A 22,992-nucleotide genomic window follows, 5' to 3' on the forward strand; every position below is an offset into this window, starting at 1 on the left:
TGACCTTTCGTGCAGGATCTGTGCTGCTGTTGGAGAGCTGTGCTGCTAAGGAGAAGAATTTTGGAAGTCAGCAACCTTTGCAGCTTGGGGAGAGATAGGACCTCCTCAGACCCTACTGCTTCAAGAGCCTTGGGCCCCACAATGCAGACCTGGGCAGTCTGTCACTAGCAGAACCACATGTGGAATACCGGTAGAAGGCAACAGCTGGAAATTGGTGGCTTCCAGCACTGCATGTAAGGCTCCTACTTGTAGTGCAGTTTTAACAGTGTAACAGAGCTCCTGTTTCAAGGCAGTCTCCTAGATGCTGCAATGGAATCTTCTGTACACATTCCAAAATTGAATTTAATCCATGGCAGCAAGGATACCATACCAAAAAGTACACTTTCTCTCTGAGTAAGTGCCTTCAGGCAGAAAAACAGAAGTTACAGCCAGTATTCTCAGATGCTTGATGAAAAAGCAAACTGTTGAGTTATGAAATAATGTCCAAGTAGGGAGCAGATACAGAAAACCTAAATAACAAGGGGCCCAATACTCCAGGGTCATCAGGGCTGTAACCTCTTACAGTGGGAATCAGTTTTCTGTGTAGAAGAAGTAGAACATAGCAATAGTGGTATATCAAATCCACATATACAAGGAAAAAAAGACTAAACTATTTGTGTTACTGCATTGTTGTGTGATTTCCAAGAAAACTGGATGTAAAGCTGAATTTAGCTCTCCTGTGAAATTGTGTGCCTATCTCTTTAATTTCCTTACCACCTATTTCTTTTTACCCTTGTACACCTCTTCAGAATGCTTTCAGCATACTCTTAATTTTAATCCTACTCATTGACCTAGGCATCCCTCTCTATCTACTTAACTTGCAACTGAAGTCCTCTCTTTGTGACAGAAGCCACTCACTGCCCTATCTGATTTCATTGCAAGACTGGGATGCAGTGGGTCTGGCTGAGGTGGAGCTCATTTCCCCACAGGAGCCCTCACAGTGCTGTGCTTTGCACTGGTGGCTACAGGGGTGTTGATAACACACCACTGTGTGGCTACTGCTGGACAGCACTGGCACAGCACCAGCGCCGTCTCCCCAACATTCTGCCCCCCCATCAGTAGGCTGGGGGTGAGCAAGATCTTGGGAGGGGACACAAATAGGCCAGCTGATCCAAACAGACCAAAGGGGTGTTACATACCATATGATGACAGCCCAGATAGAAAAGCTAAGAAGAGGATTGAAGGTGAGGCATTTGTTTCTTACGATGTTTGCCTTCCAAAGAAACTGCTACCCGTGCTGATGCCCTGCTTCCCAGAAGTGGCTGGACATCACTTGCTGATAAGAAGTAGAAAATAAAATTATTTATTTTCTCTTTGCTTGTGTGTGCAGAAACTTTCGCTTTAGTAGACTGCCTTATCTCAACCTACAAATTGTTTTCCATCATATTTTCTCTCCTGTGCACCTGGGGAAGGAGTAGTGATAGAGCAGCTTGGTGAGCACCTGGCATCCAGCCAAGGACAACCCACCACATGGGGTTATTCACAAAAATACTTCTTTGTTGTGAAGAACCCAGTCTTGCAATGAAATCACCTAGAACAGACCCGTGGACACTGAGATGCACAGAGCCAGGAACACAAATATGACTTTACTAATGGATATTGATGGACTACTGAGGTCTACAAAAACTGTAGATGAATAAAATACTGTTATGGAGAATTTCCTAGTACTTAAATAATTCAATTTCACACAGCTTTAAAGAGCATTAGTTTATTATCTATTCTCCATGTGTTACCTCAGAAACAGTCTTATTATATACAAAAATTTGGAATGTTGAATAAATGCTGATCAATAGAAACATTACATAGCTGTTGACAAGGGAGTATTTCTAAACAAGACCAAAATAATAATGCATGTTTGATTCTGTGTGTTGCTTATTGCTATGTTTGTGTTGATAGAATGCTTTCAAGTATGTACACTTTTTTTTAACTTGTCCAAAAAAGAAATTAAAAAAAAATATTTACATAATAAATACGTGGGAGACTTCATCTTTTCATTACATCAGTTGAACTGATTCTTTAATGAACTATTAAGAATAGAAAGAATTAACACAGTTTGCATCAATTCACTGCCATGCTGAGTAACTTAGGCTGCTGATGGATTTTATTCTATTCAAAATGTAGTTTACAATGCATTCAAAATGAAAAGTGCCGATATTGTCTCTCCTCCTGTTGAATCCTGGCTGGACTAGTTCAGGAGACATCCTTCTCCCACTCCCCACAAAATCATTTAATCTGACATGTTTACCTTCACACACTGACACTGACAAAACAAACACATTTCAATTCACTGAAAACTCAAACATTTAGTGAGTAAAATCAGCATTATCCATGTTTTATTAGACGATTAATTTGCTAACTGACGGAAGACAAGCTTTGGCCAAGTATTTCCACAAGAAGTACTAAACTTCTTGCTATAAATCTCTACTTATATAGTTCTACCAGCCGAACAGTTTTTGGTAGAATTTTTCTGTGATACATAAATCTGAAAATTAAGTGACACAACAACATTTAAAACTTCTGTTACCATTAAAGCAAAATACAATACAGTATAATTTCTCAGTGATATATTTAAATGTACTGCAAAATGTATACAAAGTCAGTCCAAGATCAGTAAAGAATCAGTTCTGCTTTTTGGACTTTTCCCTTCTCAAAGATACAGGTTTTGTAGAAGACCAAGGTCATTTAGGACTTGTCTGTATGTATCCCCATTAAAAGGCAGTGTGTGATAAAAATAACATGATTAAAAGTAATGAACATGTGATGTGAACATTTTGCATTTTCAATAAAAAAATAGAAACTAAACAACAACTAAACACTGAAGCCTGCCATTATATAGCTATGTTTCTCATTCTTTGAGATTAACAGCACACAGAAAATAAGTGAATTTTATCAAAATACAGCACATTTCTGCTAATTTATCAAAAAAATCATTTTCTATGTAAATATTACTGAAAATCAACTAAAAAGAATTAAAATATACAAAGAGTTGTTAAAGGGTTTCAATTAAAATTATTAGAACTATACACAGTACAATAAGCAATAGTTAACATCTTTGAAAGAAGTGCAATAATATTGGAGTTCACTTATTAAAAAAGTACTGCCTGTTTATTACTGCTAGCTATGTATAATTCCTTTCTCTTCCAGCTCATTGTCTCAAAACTAAAGGAAGCTGGTGTTTTTGCTAGTTTTATTAAAAGCATTTACTTTTTGGGTTGAAAAAAGCGCTTATACCTGTCTCAAACTACCAATGTGTACGTAATTAAAAATGAACTGCAATAATTGAATATTGCTCCAATGATAGGCTAATTATTAGCCCTGATTAAAAACAGTTATCGGTCTTCTATGGCACTTTTCCCTGGTCCATAACAACCGTGTATGAATTATCACTGCAGACTATGCAGTCTCTATTCAATTACAAAGGAGAAAGATAAAGTTAATGTTTCTGGTAAACAAAATTAATAGAAGCATAATTGAACCTTTTATACAGTAATAAGGAACAAAGGCAGCCTGTGGTAAATCACTATTACATTAATGTAATTAGAAACCCTTTAATGACTCTGAAGTGTCTAGTTCACATTTAATGTTACCTGTAGGAACAGCCCTTTAAGAAACCTCATTACAAACTGGTGGGTTGTAAGTATACCCTCCCTTTGCTCTCCATCTCAGCACAGCAATTTTCCATCACTGCTCAAAGTTTCACAAACTTGCTTTGGTTACCTAGCTCCATACGTATGGTTTCCTTTTTGATTAACAAGGCAATGCAAAGGCCAAACAAAATCAAGATGTCTTTCGTAACCTTTCCTGCATCATTTGTGTCTGTTTAAATATATATTACAGGCAACAATCTTAAAAACTGGCCATTTCAGTTTCATTTTCAAAATCTGTCAGCTTAAAATGGAGTCTTTTTTATAAAGATAAAATTATCACCATTTCCACAAAATTGGGGATTTCCATAGCAGAGAAAAATCTCTGGGCACAATTCCACAGTACAGTTGAAAAAAATAAATGTATGCAAGAAAACAACTAAACATGAATCACATGTGGCAAATTAATATTCAATGACTACATTAAGAACAAATCCTGTATAATATCACAAATTTGTAGTTACAGTCTTCCTAAAAAAACAACACCGTAAGCTTTTATTGCATTTTCTATTGGTAGACGTACACTCCAGAACTAAACACTTTTTCTTCTCTCCTGATTCCAGATTTAGATAGCAGATAATTGTTTCACCTGACCTTTATTCTGTCCAACCAGCACCACCTTCCATCTACCCATTCATCTATACAATGTGCACATAGCAAAGCCAACACTTCATATCCCCGTTCGTATCTACAGAAGTGGTTCAGCGTAACACATTAATATCTGGTGAATAAAAATAAAGGCAATAAACAGCTACAGGACAGACAGCCCTGCCATCTGTCCATTGGCTACAACTGAGGCTTCACAAAGCCTTGCACAAAGTTTAGTAATGTGTATGAATTATCCAAAAATAAACCTACCATCTGTACAAAAAAACAACACAGGTTTGTTCTTGGAGGAGTGATCCTTAGATTGCTATAATGCTTAAAAACAAGTTTATTCACCATATGCATTTCCAAAATTATTTCCTGTATGTTCTCTACAGTGGTTTTTCCCCCTTTAACCGCAAGTTCAGTATTTCCTGTACAAATTTTGATCATAATTCTTTTTGAATTCTTTTAATGTATAAAAATATGCAAAATATTCCGTTTCCCCATAGTCCTTCAATGAATTCTGTTGGTTTATCCCCACAATCCACAGTACTTATGAAGAAACTTCTCGCACAATGATGAGTTCCACTGCATTCTGAAAAGTCTTTAGCAAAGACACTGCTTGTCCATGATCAATATTGATGAAGCTGTATCCATTAGCCTAAGAAGAAATATTTAAAATTGAAAACGACAATCTTGTATTCCGTGTTAGTAAAAGATGTTTCATATTTCATGTAAGTTTATTTAAGCCTAAAAGTTTCTATATGAATGCAGAGAATAAATCACTGCAGATTACTTGAATTTGTACCTGCATGCTACAAAAAACTAAACTACCGCATCACCCTTGGAAGAATATAGCAAATAACCAAAAGAAAATCGAACTTTAAACTATTAACATCAGACATCTAATTCATCAGTCGTAATACAGCCACACCAAATGTACTACCAATTACACATTCTATTTTAAGTATCACAATATTAGAAATGGCTTGCTTCTGTGATAAATTAAACTGTTGAGGCCTATGACAAAAAAATTAATGGCACTGGGAACCATTTTTTTGTGCTAGATCCTGAGATAATCCCCAACTTGAATTTGCCTGTGACTCTAAACAATAATGCTATTCTTGGACAAGTTTGTCTTGGCAAACACAGGCAGGACCAAGTGGCCTACAAAAGACAGGGAAAACATGCCTGTAGCTCAACTTCTCAGAGTGTATTACTGCAAGATCATGCTCAATCTGGTCAGCAAAATGTTGCAGAAGGACAAATTTGTTCATTTAAACTGTTATTTCTTCCCACTGTGGATCTCACCTTTTCCCCTGAGCTACTTATGTGGTGACAGAGAACTGGATGTGCTCTCTGTGCCTTAGCTGAAAGCTGCAGTTCTTATGCCGTCACTGAACACTCGCTGTTGTTACTTGTTATAAAACCAAGGATTCAAATCTTTCTAGAGATGCAGAGAAACATTTATGTAGACTGTTCAGAGAGCAAAAGTGGCAACAACCCTTTCAAATCATAATTTGCACAGAATGTCCTAGCCCTAGTCTTAAGTCTTACCTGCAATTATCTAGTCAGCAGTCATGTAGAATATTTTTATTAGATATACGTATTAGACATGCATTATAGTATGCATGCCTATTGAATGTTTTACAGAGAACACTGCAAAGTCAAGCATAGAAAAGGCATTTTGGAAGTGACGATATTCATTAAAAAAATCCATAGAAATCTGAGTGGCAACAAGACAGAGTGGGACTGTCATTACATCATCACTGGAATTATCACAGATAAAAGGAATGTGCTGTTTTATAAGAAAAAAATACTCTTAGTTATGAGAAATGAAGTGGCTTTTGATGGTCTAAGCATGCCAATGCAACTTGTCCTTTAGCTCTTTTTCAAACCAAATTCCTTATTAAACAACAAGCAAAACCCAAGCAATGCCAACATAAAAAAACTTCATTAAGGAATTTGATGGCTTTTATAAAGACAGGAATAAGCCATTAAAACTGAAGTTACCTTTCAGATATATTCCACTTTACAAATACATAAAAAATGTGCTAACAGTTTTTTCAAAGGTTTAACATGCTTCCTGCTCCTGTTATGTGTTAGTAACCCTCGGTGCTGGGTTAACACCATCCCCGTATCAGTAAGAGAACTAGGACCTCTCTCACCCCAGTGAGGAGGAACAAGCACAGGATTATTAACTGTGCTCAAGAACAAGCCATCTTTTAGTTGAACAACTTAGTCTCAAATCAGTTTTCATGTGGGCCTTTTGGCTTTATCTTTCAGTTGAAGAATTAGGCTGAGTTTTCAATTTGGCTTTGTTTTAGAAAACAGTTCACAGGATGTTGTGGTTTAATTGAGATACTAGTGGGAGTGGGGGGTCTGGTTTGGAGCTTTTTGTTTGTTCTGTTTTTAGAAAACTGAAATGCAGCAGAGTCAACTCCCAACATTTTCAGGATATGGTGAATAATTATTTTTAACAAGCTCTGCAATTTAAGGGTAGCTAGCTAGAACAACGTTCAAACATCCCGTTTGCCCATTTTGGTTAAGAAAGTAAGGCACTATGAACCTATTGTTCATTTCCCTGACCGCACCCCAAACATCTTATGAGCTCATCAGACAACTTCTAAAAAACCTAATCCAGAAAAGGTCTGAATAGGTACAGACTTCCTAGAGAAAGGAACAACACAGCTTGCAGTCCAGAAGCCATGGCTCCTGAAATGCCTGGCTTGGCTGGCCAGGAGCAGATGGGCAGCCAGGAGGTGCATGCTGTGACCAGGCAGACAGCAGCAAGCAAAGGGGCAGCTCTGGCCAGCACTCACACATGTGTGGCCTGCCAGTGGGGGAGAGGCGGCAAAGGCTGGCAGGAGCTGCAGCACGGAGGGGGATGTGACAGCAGAGTGCAACTGTGGAGAGTGGCTGCCAGGGCAAGTGCTGGTGTTCAGACAATACAGTGTTCACAACACTGCATGTCAATGACCACAAATGCAGTAATTGAATGATATAGTATAGCCTAATGAAATGCTCATGTTCCATCTCAACTTACATCTTTTGACACTTCTCTTTCGTCTTTAGAAGTGTGAAAAATGGAAAAGTGAATTTGAAAAAATGATCCACCATGCTTCAGTCTGTGTCACTTACTGTCATGTTAGGCGGCAGAAAATGAAAAGCTTCATCCCAGAATATAAGAATAAATCTGGTGAAGATAGGTAATCTATCTAAAAATGAAACATTCTGCTCTTAGGTGCAAACTGAAAACTAACTGGTATATTACATAGGCTAGTTAATTAAGTCATTACAATACCTGAATTATTTTATCCCCTGGCTGTAACAGCTTAGATGCAGGTCCATCTGGCTGCACTCTGGTTACAAATATGCCCTTGAAAAACAGAGGTGGAAACATTTTTACAACTTATTGATGAATAACAGGACAGCATCAAACAGATGTAATCCAAAACATTTTTTCAATTTTCCATCCTAAGTAGAAGAGAATGCAATACTATTCTACAGGTCTCTGGCTTTGGAGACTGCCTTCCTTTTCTGATGTTGAATATCCAGCATTGTCTTTAAAGGGTTGCTTAGGCGCAAATTGCAATCCACCTTGGTTTAATTTAGCAGATGTATATGTCAAGATGGATTATCGACCACCAGAAATACAACTGTAGGCTAAATCACTGTCTCTTTTATAAGAGGATTCCTAATTGTACACTCCATAATTCACTATCTCAAATCTGCTAACTGCTAACTAGAACTGTGCAAGAACCACTCATCTGGAATAATCCTCTATACTGTCATGCAACCACTGTGACCACATACAACCTCGATTTCCCACATCATTTGTCCAGTTTTCTCCCTTCCAGTCCTGGAGTTTAGTGGTTTGGGAAATATATATACTTTCTTTTCTCCCTTTGCTGAACATGAGAAACACTATTGATCAGAAGGCTTTTAAGAAGTGTTAGTATAAAATACTTACATCATCTTCCGGTCTGAACGGATTTCCTCTACCACCAACTCCTCCTGATATACTAAACCCAAGTTCTGGATCCTTGTCCACTCTCACTCGAATCTAAGTAATTACAACCAAAATTAGACAAACTGGCTGAAACTCTACATTCAAAGCTACTGTAATGGAATTATTACCAAGGAATTCAGGTGAACAAAAGCTTTAAAATGAATAAAAAATTTTAAAAGTCGTTCAAGAGAGTATTATATTTCATAAAATTAATGCAGAACAAGACTGCAATACAACATCATGTATCATTGTAACTTAAGTTTTACTCCAATACCACTATTATTATAATCATAATCCACATGGGCTTTAAATTCAGAGATATTTTGATATTACGTAGGTTACTTTAATGCCCCCAGCAAATATACATGCTCCTGTGAAAGAATCTGTTCTTCCTGGTTTTTTGCTACCTCTAGATAAATTTTGAAAATCAAACATTCCTACTTTCACTCCAAGTTCTACATAGCCAACTCTCTGTGCTCTTTCTCTTGCTAGAAGAGTTGAAAAAAATCCTTATTTTACACAGGAAGTGGACATTCTCATTCTAGCACAGAAGGAAAGCTAGTTATCAGGATTTTCTCAAACTCAATATAGAAAGAAGGCTGTTGCAATGAAAGACATTAAATGGTATAAGAATTTCTTACATACAGATCTGTCTATCATAAATAAAACTGATAATTATTAGGCATGCATCAGATTGCTCACACTTTTTTACGGATTTTTGCTTATGGGTACGCATTTCTGGACTTGCAGGTTTTTTAAGCATGCCAGATGGAAAGCACTGTAAGTTGTACTGTGACTTTGCATTTTCTTCAGTTACTAGCTAAATAATGAGTTGAGATAAATAAATTTAGTTGAGAAATTAATTTTTAGCTCAGTAAAAAAAGTTTGCAAATTTAAGTTTCTGGTACATTCTGTTAAAATTCTACCATATTTCTCTCAAAACTGGAAGGAATGTGTGATTTGAGGAGTAGAATTGCTCTAAGATAACATCTGCTGGAGATAAATCCCTATATTGTTTCTGTCACCATCTACAGAGAAATGATAATAAATGAAAACAATGTAACAATTCACTGTCTCTGACTGACAGATGTCATATCTGTCAGATAGATTTTACTCTTACCTCTTGCTTTGCCAACTCATGACCTTGTCTCGGAGAGCACTGGGACTGGGTATAGGGAGGTTGGTGGGCAACTTTCAACATCAGATAATCAATTAATTGCTCTCTAGATGGATGCCTTGCAACTGATGACTGAGGAGGGAGATGATGGACTTGGCTGTAGTTTGCCTGAAGTCTCTGAGGCTGGCACATTTGTCCATTTGTTAAAGGCATCTGAAAAAAACATGAATACTCATGGTCATACAGTTTGTAAGCAGCAATCCTCAATTCTTGCTTTATTAATTCAATACTTCTCATATGTGACTGCTCTTATTTTCAGCAACATTACTAAAACTACTCTTCTGGATCATGTACAATTATATCCATTTTGTTTAAAGTTATCAGCTCTGACCTACTGAACAAATACGAAAAACAAAAACTTAATTTGAATGCTAATTTACTAGTACAGATTAGACAGCCTTTGCTTTTAGCACTTGTTTTTTCACTGAGTTTTCCCAAACATTATTTTCTAGCAGTGCAACCGATGGTATTGACACGTGATTGATACCATTACAGTCTGCACTTTCCCTGCATAAAATTCAGAGATTTTGTAACAATTTCCAATAGATCATACAAAAATAAAAATCCCCACCTCCTTGCCCAGCTGGCAGACTACAGGCTCTCCAAGCAGCTTGTGGTGACCACTTCACAAGAAAACTCCCTGAGCAAATTTGCATCCAAGCTCAAGATTTTAGTATCAAAATTGCAGTATTTCCAGCAAATATTACTCTATTGTTAACACATAAGTAATTGATTTGGTAGGTATGATGATGACAAGTAGCAGTGAGGTCACAACTGTCAGACATGCATGCATTCCAACCATGTCACCAGGAATGATGCTGAGGTGGCAGTGTTTCTTTACTGAAACCCCAGAGTTACTGCTGAGCTGTGCAGCTCTGTGTTGAGATGGGCAGCCTTCTTCCCTCCTCACCCATATGCCTCATGCTATTATCCACCCTAATTACTCACTGATTCATCTGCATGATTCCAAAAATGCTACAGGCTTGAGTTACAGATTTTTTCTGCCTGCCATCATTATCCCCTTAGTTATGGAATACAAGGATATTAAAAAACTGTCTCAGTATTACAAATAATGGAAGTGTGCAAATTTCAACTTTCAACCATGCTATGTGAATGGACACATATCAGAATCTGCCCTGTTGTGTTTATGTCAAACTGATTCTGAGAAATGATAATGTGTGTATATAATACATGTTCATATTATTTACAGATCATATGTATTTAGTTTACACAATTTTCCATTGCCTTTTCTGAAAACTTAAAGTATGACAGGAAAACTTTTTTTTGTTGCACTGCCAGAGGTAGAGTTTATATATGCAAAATGTATCCACAGCTATCCAAGTTCCCACTACCCACTGTCTGTAGAAATGCAACTGAAATTACTGAAGGTGTAAGAATAAAATCCACTTCTGCATCGTAATAATTTAGAAGAATCCTTTTAGCTTCATAGTAGTAAGACCCGCCTCCAGAGATGGTGCTTAGAGATGAATACAGAGTGTCTTCTACTAATTCTGGTTTATTATCACAATTTCATCACAGCAGATTTCAAGTTTGTCCATTAAAAGGTTTAATCAGCTTCATATTACTTTCCTGAAATCATCTGCCATATTCCAAATTTCACTTGCAAGTACGTGTTTGGTTGCAAATTTCTTCTTTCAAAGCAGCTACTGAAGAAACATAAGAACTATCTTCCTTCATATAGTCAACTGTTTTGTCTTCCAAAAAGAGGATGCTGTTTCATTTATGCCAGCTTTGAAGCCTGGGTATTACATTTGAAAGAAACCCTAGTTCCAACTGCTATCCCAAGATAAGTTTCTACTACTAATAAAAAATACATCCTTAGGAATAATAGCAAATAATATTCTATCCATGGTGTCATGCAGATAATTACCTGCACAGCTGTTTTCTTCATGCTGTCTGGAGGAATATCTTTGAGACTAAGCGTGGCAGATGAGTAATTCTGCTGTCCTGAAATGAATACTTCTTCCTGGCACTGGTCTCCTGGAGCAGATGCCTGGGGATGCTTTAAACAGAATGACATAGTAAAGACAACTGTCTTCATATAATTAAAACTAAAAAATTCTCAAAAGAAGCCCAGGATAAAACATTTTAAGAGTTTTATCTTTCTTTATCTTTTTTGATTAACTAGTACATTATCTATGTAAAAAATCTCACTAACCAAGACACCATACACCCATAAAATATTGATGGACATTTACAAATCTTGCAACTGTAGAGGTGTCTTTTATCAGCAATAAATTAATATGAAAAGCCAACAAATGCTAGGGACTAACTATTCAAGGATCCAAGAAGTCTTGTGTCGACTTTACCCTGCTCACTATGGATGCCATAATATCACTCAAGGTGCTCATTTAAAAACTCATTTCCTCAAATTTTCTGACTATGAATTTTCTTGAATGCCTACAGTATCTAACAGTACAATTTATATAATCAGAATTTGTTTTGGAGGAAGAAGAAGAATAGTAAGATTTTGTTCAAACCTTATCAGCCTAGGTTAAATTCAGAATGCTAATCTCTTGATCACAAAGGTACAATGAAACCAGACAATTTTACCTATGTTCAACCATCTACAAAGCCAGTTAAAGAACTCAATGACATTAAACTTCATGACAGAACTTCATGACATTAAACTGAAAAGCCCTGCAATAAGTTTACGGCATATGAAATGAAGGCAAAATATTTAATGCCTAAAAAAAAATATTCTAGCATATAAATTATATTCTTTTTATTAAAGCAATGTGCATATGTAAAAGGATAACTCTATCAATTTAAGGACCCCCTCAGAGTTTATTCTTTCCCCCTCTATATATTGCAATAGCCTCCTGAAGGTACTCACTCGAACAATGTGCACACCAGAACCTCTTCCGTCTGCAACACTCAAGGCAACACTACCCTGGCTGCCATGCAGATCCCTAGAGCTGCCATAGTGAAAGCTGCTAACTGCAGCATAATTGGAATTAAAGGACCGAGACAGCATGCTCTGAATAAAGAGGGGACAGATTTAACACAGAGATTAGTGCAGCATGCATAAACCACAAGACATGTTATACATGTAATACAAACATATTCCATTGTCATGCAAGATAAAAACCATGCAAGAACAGTACCACTGTGATGTATAAACACAACTCAGTGACCCTATTTACCTTTATTTACTGTAAATCAGCATGCAATCAGTAGTTCACATGCCGAATTACATGTAAATAAAGTCATTGAAATATTCATGTGTCTGAAAAAACAACAAAGGTGTTTATCAAAATTTTCTGGTTTTCATTACATTTGCAACATATCAAATACGTTGTAGGAAGAGAAGCTGGCAGTCAAGTTAAACACCTGTGGAAATCTATCTAATTACCCCTTACTATTTTGTCTCATCCCCCCACACCACTACTAGTAAAGCAAAAATAAAAATTTACACAGAGATTTGAGTGACTGTAATTTCTTGCTATAGCCATGCCGATAAATATCCACAGTGCATTCCAGTAACACTTCACTCAAGAATGTGAACAAGCCTCATTTAAAGCAAGAGGCTTGAGAGAAACTGTGACTACCCCTCTGCTACTGCAGGCAATCAAACAGGTAACATGACCTCAAGGACAGATGTGACAGCGGTTTGGGTTTGAGCTTCATTATCTTGCAAACCTGACCCCTGCAATATTGGCAAGGATAACAAAATGAAAGCAAGAGACATTACCATCTTGCCACCATGGTCTTTTGTAGCTGCCAGAACAAAACAAAATGAAAAGACAGCACAAGGGAAGACATAGAAAATCTTCCATGGGCCACCTGATAGATGAAACAAAGTTATCTTGAAAATGTGACGACCTCATGAAAAAATACTATTGTACAAAAGATACACCACAAAGCATCAAAACCCAGCAAATTCAAAGTTGTTTTCTCTAAAGCTTTTAATTTTTCCAAGTTAAAGAAAGAAATGCTCAAAATGGGTATAATTTGACTAAGATACTGTAACAATTCTTAAATGAATAAATATATTTTGACATTTGCCTGTTGACTATGTATACTAATCTGATTTTGAAAATAGTCCTTAGGCAAACATCTGGTCTTTTGTCCTAGCTTCACCTTGTGAAACTAAAACTAGTTTAATAATAAAAGACATATGCCTCTGCATACTCATATTCCCCGGATGGTCTGGTAGCCCAGTCATTGGAAACTCCCTTGGAGAAACAGCATTTACTGACAATACTTGTTTTATCTTGGCCAAAGCTCTTGGATAACCTCTGTCTCAATGACATAGTGAGCATTCTTCATGTTTCTCTTTTACACCTTTCACTGTTCTCTAGTCAATGGATTTTTCAAGCTTCCAGACAAGTCTGCAGATGTTTTCCCTTTCCTGGGAGGGGAAGACTGTTCTTAGCATTTAAATCTACATTCACTAGACATTCAGTCTGAGCTTACCACTCCTCTAAGTTTCAGGCCAAACACCCAGGAGAAAATACCAAAGCCAATTTTCCTTAGCTTCTTAGTGCCTCAAACCATCTTCTCACTACTCTTCTCATAAGAGTGTCTATAATTAACCAGGTGGTGGTCTTCCCCCACAGCTACAGGGAACTCCCTGAAGTCTCCTTACAGGAATCTCTCAGAGGCTCCTGTACGTCTTCATTCTCTGTAAGTGGTAAAAAGACTAATAAAAATAGAAGGAATGCATGGTGGGACTAAAAAGTTACCTCTTCAAAGTGTCTCTAGCAGACCATCTTACTATAAAAACCCCAAGATCCACTGGATTCATTCTTCTTAGAACGAAACAGATGGTCAATACATAGTGACAATCTATGTGACAAAAGACATGTGACAATCCAGATTAGGATTGAAAACCTAAGATCTGCAATAGAGAGGGAGAACTTTCCTAAAATTTACAGAGGTATGAACTTGTACATCAGAAACTGAGATTTCAGTTAAGGGAATTTCAAGGTGACTACATAATCTGGGAAGTATGAACTTCCAAGGGTTTATAAAACCTTCTCTCTTGGAAGAGACTCTTACCTAAAGTACAAAAAATGATTGTGCAGTTGATATAGGGAAGAGTTGAGAACACTGCAAACACAGTTACTCTCCTTTCCTACCTGAGCACAGCACTTCAACGCTAAATTAGAAGAAACCCAGAAGCTGTACTAACAGTACAAAATAGACACTATTTAAAATTACATGGGCTTGTAAGAAAGTTTTAGTTTAACAGAAGAAGAGATTCCTAGGGACAAAACAAGAGTATTTGTCCTCTACCTATTTTAGTTGGGATGAGAGAAACTGATGCATTTGGAGTGTGAACAGCATCCCTATTAATTTTGTTTCTCAACACGAGAACGATGAAGGTTGTACATTTCCTACAAAAATTTCTGAAGACTGCTGTACCAGAGAAGACATTTTCTGAAATCTGAATATGCAGATGCCATTAACCCCCCTGATTTTTACTCCAAATTATTAAAAATTGAATATGGAATAAATACATGATCTAAACTTCAGACTAAATACGATGGTTAATTCTAAGTACCAACTCCATTAGTCACCTGGTTTGATACAGTGTCTTAAGGCATAATGGCCTGCAAAATAATAATTCAAATATTTGAGGCTTGAGAAGTATTATTTCAGTTACTCTGAACTGATACACACTACGAAATATACACGTCCTGTTTCAGCACATTTTTGTGAAAGCTACATTTACTAGAAATCAGTTATTCAGCCATCAATAGTCCATATCAGAAACTACAATACATCACGAGAAAATGGCTGTGTACAAAGTAATAATAGGTATGTTCATCATAATCATCCTCATTTGTAGTCAAAATGAGCCTCTAATGGAATCAGTTTAGATGCAGGCAGCTAGTAGCATAATTCTGGGGCTTACTTTGTATTTTTTTAAATGATAAAAGCCAGAACGTATTCTCCATTTTGCAGCTTATGAAAGAATTAACATTTCAGACTCCAAAAGGGCATGTTTTGGGAATTGCAATGCCTTCATGCATTAATTTAGGTGCAAGAAAAGAAATAGTGTAATTTATTTAGGAGAATCTATATGGAATAATATTGCAATTTTAAGACTGGTTGGAATCCATCATGACAATCCATGAAATTTTGGCTTAGAAAAAGAACTAATAATTTCAGTATCTGCAGGGAACAGGACTCTACATTCTATCTATCTTGAAATAGCCTTAACTGGTACCTTAACTGCTAAGCCTTAGTCTTATTTATTTGTTTATGTAACATTACCTAGAATCAACTGTAAGGTAAAGGTGGACATAAGTTATCCTTTGAGACAATATTAAGTGTCTAGAAATCCCTTCAGTTTTCATTCCCACCATCCAGAGAATAGACATAACAGACTCTTCCTACTGAAGAGTTACATATGGAAAAACTACATATAATTTTAATTCTACTATCAGAAAATGTTTGCAGATTGAGAACTTTTGCTGTTTACATATCAAATGCACAAGAATTTTATTCCTTTTAAAGTGTGGTGTTTTGACTTCTGAACTCCACAAAATATCATTATAACACCTGATGGCTCAGTTGTCCATTCAAAAAGGAGAAAAAAAGGTAAATGTAACTAAAATAAAAATTTAAAACTAACAACTACTAAATAGATAATACTCCTGTAATTTATCAGATATGTAAATATGTAAAAATATTCTTCAGGCTTTGATCTTATAAACACTTAAGCATTTAATTTTATGTATGACCCACTGAAGTCACGGTCCTTGACACACTGAAGCAAGTTTAACTAGGGAAAAAATCTGAGGCCGTATCAATTAAAATATTTTTGCATGTTAGGTATCTAGCATAAAAAAAAGTGTTGAAGAAAAACTTTCAAACTTTGATTAAAACTGGAATTCTGTATTAGTACTGAAACAACTAGACATTTTTCTTTTAATAAGGCACCGTACACTGACAACTCTGAAGAAAAAAAAGAAGGAATTAACCTACGATCCCTCCTCTGAAAGCTCTGCATTTTAGATAAATAGTAGATAAAGTAGATAAAAAACAGAGAACTTAATTTCAGATTAAATTAGAATTGAAAGCAAACACACACCTAATGAACGCCCACAAACAAAAATTTTTCTTGATCCACAACAAAAAAAAGAAAATATACGTTTGAAAGGGAAGGACAATCAGGCTCAGTAACTAATTTTGTATACTCAGCAAGGTCATGTAATAGATATTTACATGTAACTGTTGCAGATATTTCTTACTGCAATTTATGAAAGAGTAATTCCTCTACCACACATTAAAATGTGTGACACTAGTGTTTTTACACAGGCGGTATTTTAGTTTTAATTCCTAAATAAAAGCCAACAGGAATACTGTAGGAGTCTATTGTAACATACCTGGTAGTAAAATGGGCAAGTCACACTCAAAAAGGAAAATACGCTGAAAAATATTATTGTTTTTAAAACTTGCTGTGCACTTCATTTTTGAGGTTGGGGGTGGGGCAGAATTGACTACATGCTTTCCAACATCTTATGTATACAACCACTAGAGAGCAGTTTGACATATAAATAAGCTCCTGTATCCCCCAATAAAATATGCTTTGCATCAGGTAAGAAAATTGTTTCTTCTCATATATGCAGGACTTCTATTTACAAATGGTCTCATGAACTATTTTCAGCTTCATTCACCCAGATGGATAATTTTAGTTATTCTCTACATTTCACAGAAACACAGAATGTTCTGAGTTCGAAGGGATCCACAAGGATCATCAAGTCCAACTCTTAAGTGAATGGCCTATACCACGACCCTTACAGTTTATTAAAGGTATTACAAATGCTGGCTATTTAGCTGGAACCATTGTTAAATCATTTTTGCTAGACTTAAAACTATTCTGTATCTCTGCTCATGAAATTAAACTCTTAGAAGTTTTTTCCCACCTATATCAGGTAAAAATGGCTAATAAATAAGGAACTAGCTTCTCCAATGTGTCCACCAAGCAGACACCACTGGACAAATTTAAGTGGGTTCACTCCTCCCTCTCTCCTCAGTTACTAAATGTTAAAAAACCACATTCAACATGAGCTTAGGAAAAGGAAAAAAAATCCAACCAAACAAAACAACAACCAACAAAAGCAATCCCCAAAAGCCCACTACTCCCTACTTCCTAATAAGAACAGGATAGAAATTATAAACATGATTAAATTGAATAACGGGGGAGTCCCACCAAAAGTAATACTATTAACCTATACTGGTCAAGAAAATAGGTACTTCATATTCATCAAAATGCCTAATTTTGTATACATGTTTTTTTCAGTATTGTATCTTAAGATTTAAAAAAATGAAATGCCATTTCAAATCCATGCAAAGCTTTGTCGAAGTAGTTTCCTATAAATGTCCTTAAACAAGCTCTGTAATTGAACTTGTTCCTTAAATGAGTTCTGTTAATAACTGGATTTGTTTTTCAGACTTCAAAACGTTTCAGAAGTCTGCTTTATAGATAAAGCACTCTCACCACTTGGCTAATTTTTAATTACAAACAGAAATATCAAAGGCATTATTTAAAAAGAACTAAGAAATACTCGGTTATATCCTAGAATTTCCACATTATCATATTTGCCAGCTGCCATAAAGGATTGTATCTACATGTTTCACAGTTCAGATTTTCCTTTTTAAGTCAGTTATATCCTAGAGAATATAAAGTAGACAATAATATACATGTTCACTTTTAAACCCACAAGTGAGTCTCAGATTAATAAGTACAAGTTACTTTAAAACACTTCAAGGCCAGAACAAAAAAACCCATACAAAACAGACTTAAAAGATCTGTTAAATTAAATGCACAGCTAAAAATCAGTCTAGTAGGAAAAATTAAAGTTTACCTATAAAGCATAATGAAAAGTATTGTCAGATACAAATGGAATCAGGTCAGGCAGTTGATGACATTTAAGTAAAGGTGACTACACTGCTGCAGACCCAAAGAGGTATCACTGCTGCATGAAACAGCACTCCTAACATGCCAAAGAGCAAGCTACAAACAAACTGCATTAGACGCACACTGAAGTTTTGCTTCCCCCTGTACTCAGGGATTGCTGGTATTTTTGCTTCTCTTGTAATTTCATGTAAGATTTGATATATCCATCCAGGAGAATGGAAAATGAGGGAATGCCCATTTTATTAGAGTTGGAACATGATGAGATTAGTGACCCTTTTGTGGGACAAAGGGTCTCCACATGACAGCACAGTACTACCCCAAGAAACTTCCTGTTCCAGGTGACCACCTGGATCAGAAGAATATGTACAGCTTTTGTGCAGGTTTCTTTAAAAAATGAAACCCAGCCCTTTCTGTCACCAGAATTTATGCAACTTGAAAAAAAACAAACCAAAACCCCCCAAAAAACAAAAAGCAATCCCATCCCTCCAAATACTGGGATTTCTAAAGAAAAATCATTATTAAAAGTAATTTTTCCAACCATCTCCAATTAAATTTCTCTAGCTATCATAGATATTCAAGTATTTAGCATAATAATTACAAAGCAAACTATGTTCTTAGAAAAGAAACTAAAAAACAGAATCCATCTAGCTGGCATAATCAAACTGTCATTTGGATGCTTTACTCAATTCCCTTCCAAAGAAGCATGCTCTGGCTAATGACATTCTAGCCATTTTTAGTGATGATATTTTCAACTGGGTTAGCTGGACAGTAGAGATTACATTCTTCCAGGCGCTACTCAAATTCTTTGAAGATATGTAATTGTTCAGCTCTACATATCAGCTCAAATTTTTGATGGCATTTATAGTACATAAAGAATGCTGTTCATCATCTCTACTTATATCAAAACCTACTGTGATTTTTCTGAAATGAACAAGATTTTTAAGTGTTCTCATCTCACAGCAATAAATATTCATTCAACAATCTGTCAGATACCCAACTTCAAAAGATAACTGGCTTGGAGGCAAATACATGATAATTATGGCTTTTGAATTCTTCAGCAACTAAAGCTGCAGGCCTATACTGCCAAATAGATTTTACTGATTTTCTTTTTTCTTGTTCCTAAAGAGAAGAAATAGGGTGAAAAAAAGGCAGAACAGAAAGATGAAGTGTCAGGGAGTATTTTAGTATATTGTGAACACAAAGCTACAATAAAAATTACCTAACTTAAAAGAGCTGGCCTTGCAGTCTAGGAGGTCTGTATGACATTATTTCATGTATTCAAAAGAATTTTGGCTAAACTGGCAAGTATGATGTAAAAACAACAGTGTTTTTTTTTTCTTTGGGGGAAAAGTACATTTACAGTCTACCATCTGAGTGTTTCTCAGATACTCATCACAAACACATTAATTTTTTTTAAAGCAGGATCAAAATTTGATTTTCACTAGTAATTAAAAGCTGTTCAAAACAGAGTATTTATCTTATTCCATATCTAGGTAACAGAAAAGTAGAAAAAAACCCCAGAATTATTGGTTTTACCTTTTCTAGCTTTTTAGCCTCAATATGTCGAAGCACCTGTTCCCTCCAGTCATGAGGGACTTTAGTTTTTCCTGCAGGGTCTAGCAACGAGTGCTCAGAGTTAACCCTTGGGTTTGCTCTCTTTGAGGGGCTAGTCCGTGAGTAATTGAAGTCACTGACTGACATAGTTCTCTCCGGTATTTCGCTCACCGACGGCCGCGCACTCTGTGGTCGGGTCACGCTTGGACCATCAATGCTGTATGTCCGGGCAGAGAGAGGCCTCTGCTGTCCCGGCATTACTGCTGGAGCTCTTCCCATTGAATGCAAATCTCTGTATGTTAAGTAGTCCCCTTCAGGCACTTGGGTCCGCCTTGAAGGGCCACTATCCCCGATATTTATGGAAGCTGTAGAAGACACACTGCTCTGCCTTTGAAGAGTGTGCCTGGTTGCTCCTGGTGGAACGGCCCACAGATCTGTGTGTCTCCCAGCCATCCGCTGATGAGTGCTGTACACAGCACTGGCCCGGACATTGTTATGATTGGAGAAATTCATGTTGCCAGAATGCTTTACATAGCTGGGAGTTTCTGTACTGTCAGACCTAAGCAGACGTGAAGGAGGTAAACTCCCTTGTTCTACTTGGGTGTTTTGTTTCTGGGGCCACAAGGCATCTTTTGCTGCTGCACTGCTGCTGTACTGAATATTGTATTGGGGAGCACAGAGCATCTGTGCACCACCTGTCACTGATCCTCTCACTACATTAGCACCTTCAGGATTGTGATTTGAGTCAAACTTGAACACCGTTTTTGTAGAAGATACTAAATCAGATGATGATGACGACCCAGGAAAAACCTGCAAAGGCTGATCATAGAGAAGAGTAGCAGATTTACTTCGGACTATGTTTTTTCCATCTGCAGTATCAGATCCTGATTTTACCGCTGAGTTTAGCTGTTGAGATCCATTCTCATTTACACTATCATAGATTTTCAGCCCACCGCTGTCCATACTTGTGATGCTGTGAGATTTCATCACAGGACCACTTCTCTGTGGTGACAAATCTTCAGTGCTTCTAGAAACAGACAGCTCAGCAGAATCCCCATCAACTGTAGTGCTTTTTGGTAGTTTGTCTTTACTGGGAGACGGTACTGTTTCCTCAGGATGTCCATTTACTTTATTTATATGATATTTATTTCCATTTTCCAAGTGCTGACTTTCTTCTTTTGTGTTATTATTCAAAAAGCCCATTACTGAAACCATTTTCTGTGTTTCTAACTTTTCTACAGGAACTGGCACTGCCTCTTCACTAACCAGTTTATTGATATTCATGTTTATTTGGTCTAATTTGTGAGACTCCTCCATAGGAGTGCTTAGATCAACACCTTTTCCTATCAGGCCTAATCTTTCTTCAATGCTTAATTCATATTCAGACAAATTTGTAACCTTCTCTTGCATATTTAGTTTTTCTTCTACTGTTATACTCAATTCTCCTCCATTTTGCAAAAGATTATTCAAATTTTCATCTTCTCGCCTGGAGGAAAAAAAGATGGCTCTTAAAAGAAATTCTCATAAGCATGAACATGTTTCTCTAAGAATCATTTTAGAAGAAAATTAACATTAATATGCAGCCATGCTATGCATGCAATACAAGACAAAGAAACAGATTTATGATTTGCTGTCTTATATTGAAGAAATATGTTATATAGAGGGCTCATTTGGGCAACATTTTTGCATCCTGTGATTTCAGAAGTTTGTCTAAATTCAACAAGAATAATTTAAAACAGTTCAAAAGTGTCAAGAAGTAAAAAGTGACAATAATTTAAGGTTTTTTTATTAACTTTCTTTCAGTTTCCATTTTGGACAATTGTCTTGTTTGTATTGGCAGTTTTTATGAAAAATGGCACTTTTTAACTAAAAGCTCTAGAAGAGTAATTCCATTCTTCGTAGGTTTTTAAGAACCTTTAATAGTCATGCTGATTTTCAAACTGATTTTCAAAATTAGCAAATAAAACCACAGACCTTTAAAATGGAATACTGATATATTTTTTAGGGATAAAAACTTAAAAAGATAAAATTATTACCCCCTATTATTAAGAGAAATGGGAACCATGTATTGTATACTGATGTTAGTCTCTGCAAGTTTTTTTTACTAGAACCTTATTGACCTTAAGAGAACATTATTAACCTTACTATAAAACATTAAAATTTTCAAAAATAAAAGAACAATAAATGAATGAATTAGAGGAATGAACACAATATAAAATATTAAGTAACATTTTTCCATTGTATTTGCTTAGTCATTCACAGTATCTTACAAACCTGATTTTGGATAAAACAGTAGCATGTGTTTCTTTGTCAGGAGAACAGAAAGAAATATCTTGGCTACTGTCAGTATTCAAGGAAACAGAATCTGACATTCGAGAAGGAGAGGAACAGTTGCTGTTATTCTGATTACTATTGTGGGTAGCTTCATCTGATAAGGAATCAGTGTCTTTTGAATCATCTGAAATAAAAATTTGCCAATTCAGTTAGATACACAGATCTTATCAATAGCTATTTCATATGTATATGTATAGTATTTAGAAATTGTCTCTTGTTCTTCAGTAATTCTTACTACCAGAAACTAAAATGTAAGCTAACACCTTTGCAAAGTTCACTTAAACTTACAAAATACTGTTGGAAATCATTCCTATTTTCAAAAATATCTGGCCTAATGTAAACAGACTTTATCTGTTAATTAAATCCAAGTTCTTGCTTTATTCCCATTTTCCTTGTCATACACTGGTGCTACATTACTGAATACTTCCTTAAAATATCTATCAAATCATACTTCTGTTACTATAAGGATTTCAAAGTTGTATATTGTATGAGTCTACTGGACCCTAAGAAAATTAGCTGCTTCACATGCAGTATTTTGAAAGGGTACACAGTTCCTGATTTTGAACATTCTATTATTGTTAAAGTGCTATTTACTAGACCAAGTACTCTGGAACCATCTACATCACTGGATAAGCTCCATATAGCTTTTTAGTAAAAGTAAAAACCCAGCAATGAAAAATGTTCTTCTGCAGATCTTGAATCCAATGCATTCCCATGCTTTGCAGATCCCTTAGGACAACATTTTCAG

General features: G+C 36.1%; 1 protein-coding gene across 9 annotated transcripts in view; it reads right to left on the reverse strand.

Moving 5' to 3' along the window:
• Nucleotides 1–1,731: 1,731 nt before the first annotated feature.
• Nucleotides 1,732–22,992, reverse strand: part of ERBIN (erbb2 interacting protein) — a 119,454-nt gene continuing 98,193 nt past the window's right edge. For 6 of the 9 annotated variants that reach the window (XM_032095388.1, XM_032095385.1, XM_032095384.1 and 3 more), the window contains 8 exons: nt 22,185–22,368; nt 19,893–21,396; nt 12,318–12,461; nt 11,352–11,483; nt 9,404–9,613; nt 8,245–8,337; nt 7,576–7,650; nt 1,732–4,932 (listed from right to left, as the gene is read on the reverse strand). In XM_032095388.1, coding sequence (XP_031951279.1) covers nt 4,825–4,932; nt 7,576–7,650; nt 8,245–8,337; nt 9,404–9,613; nt 11,352–11,483; nt 12,318–12,461; nt 19,893–21,396; nt 22,185–22,368 — 2,450 coding nt within the window. In that variant the 3' untranslated portion in view covers nt 1,732–4,824. Of the gene's footprint in view, nt 4,933–7,575; nt 7,651–8,244; nt 8,338–9,403; nt 9,614–11,351; nt 11,484–12,317; nt 12,462–13,900; nt 14,109–19,892; nt 21,397–22,184; nt 22,369–22,992 lie in introns of those variants that run through there. The other 3 variants (XM_032095386.1, XM_032095387.1, XR_004237370.1) reach the window with 2 other exon arrangements.

Source organism: Corvus moneduloides, chromosome Z (assembly GCF_009650955.1).
Source record: "Corvus moneduloides isolate bCorMon1 chromosome Z, bCorMon1.pri, whole genome shotgun sequence".
Classification (NCBI taxonomy): Eukaryota; Metazoa; Chordata; class Aves; order Passeriformes; family Corvidae; genus Corvus; species Corvus moneduloides.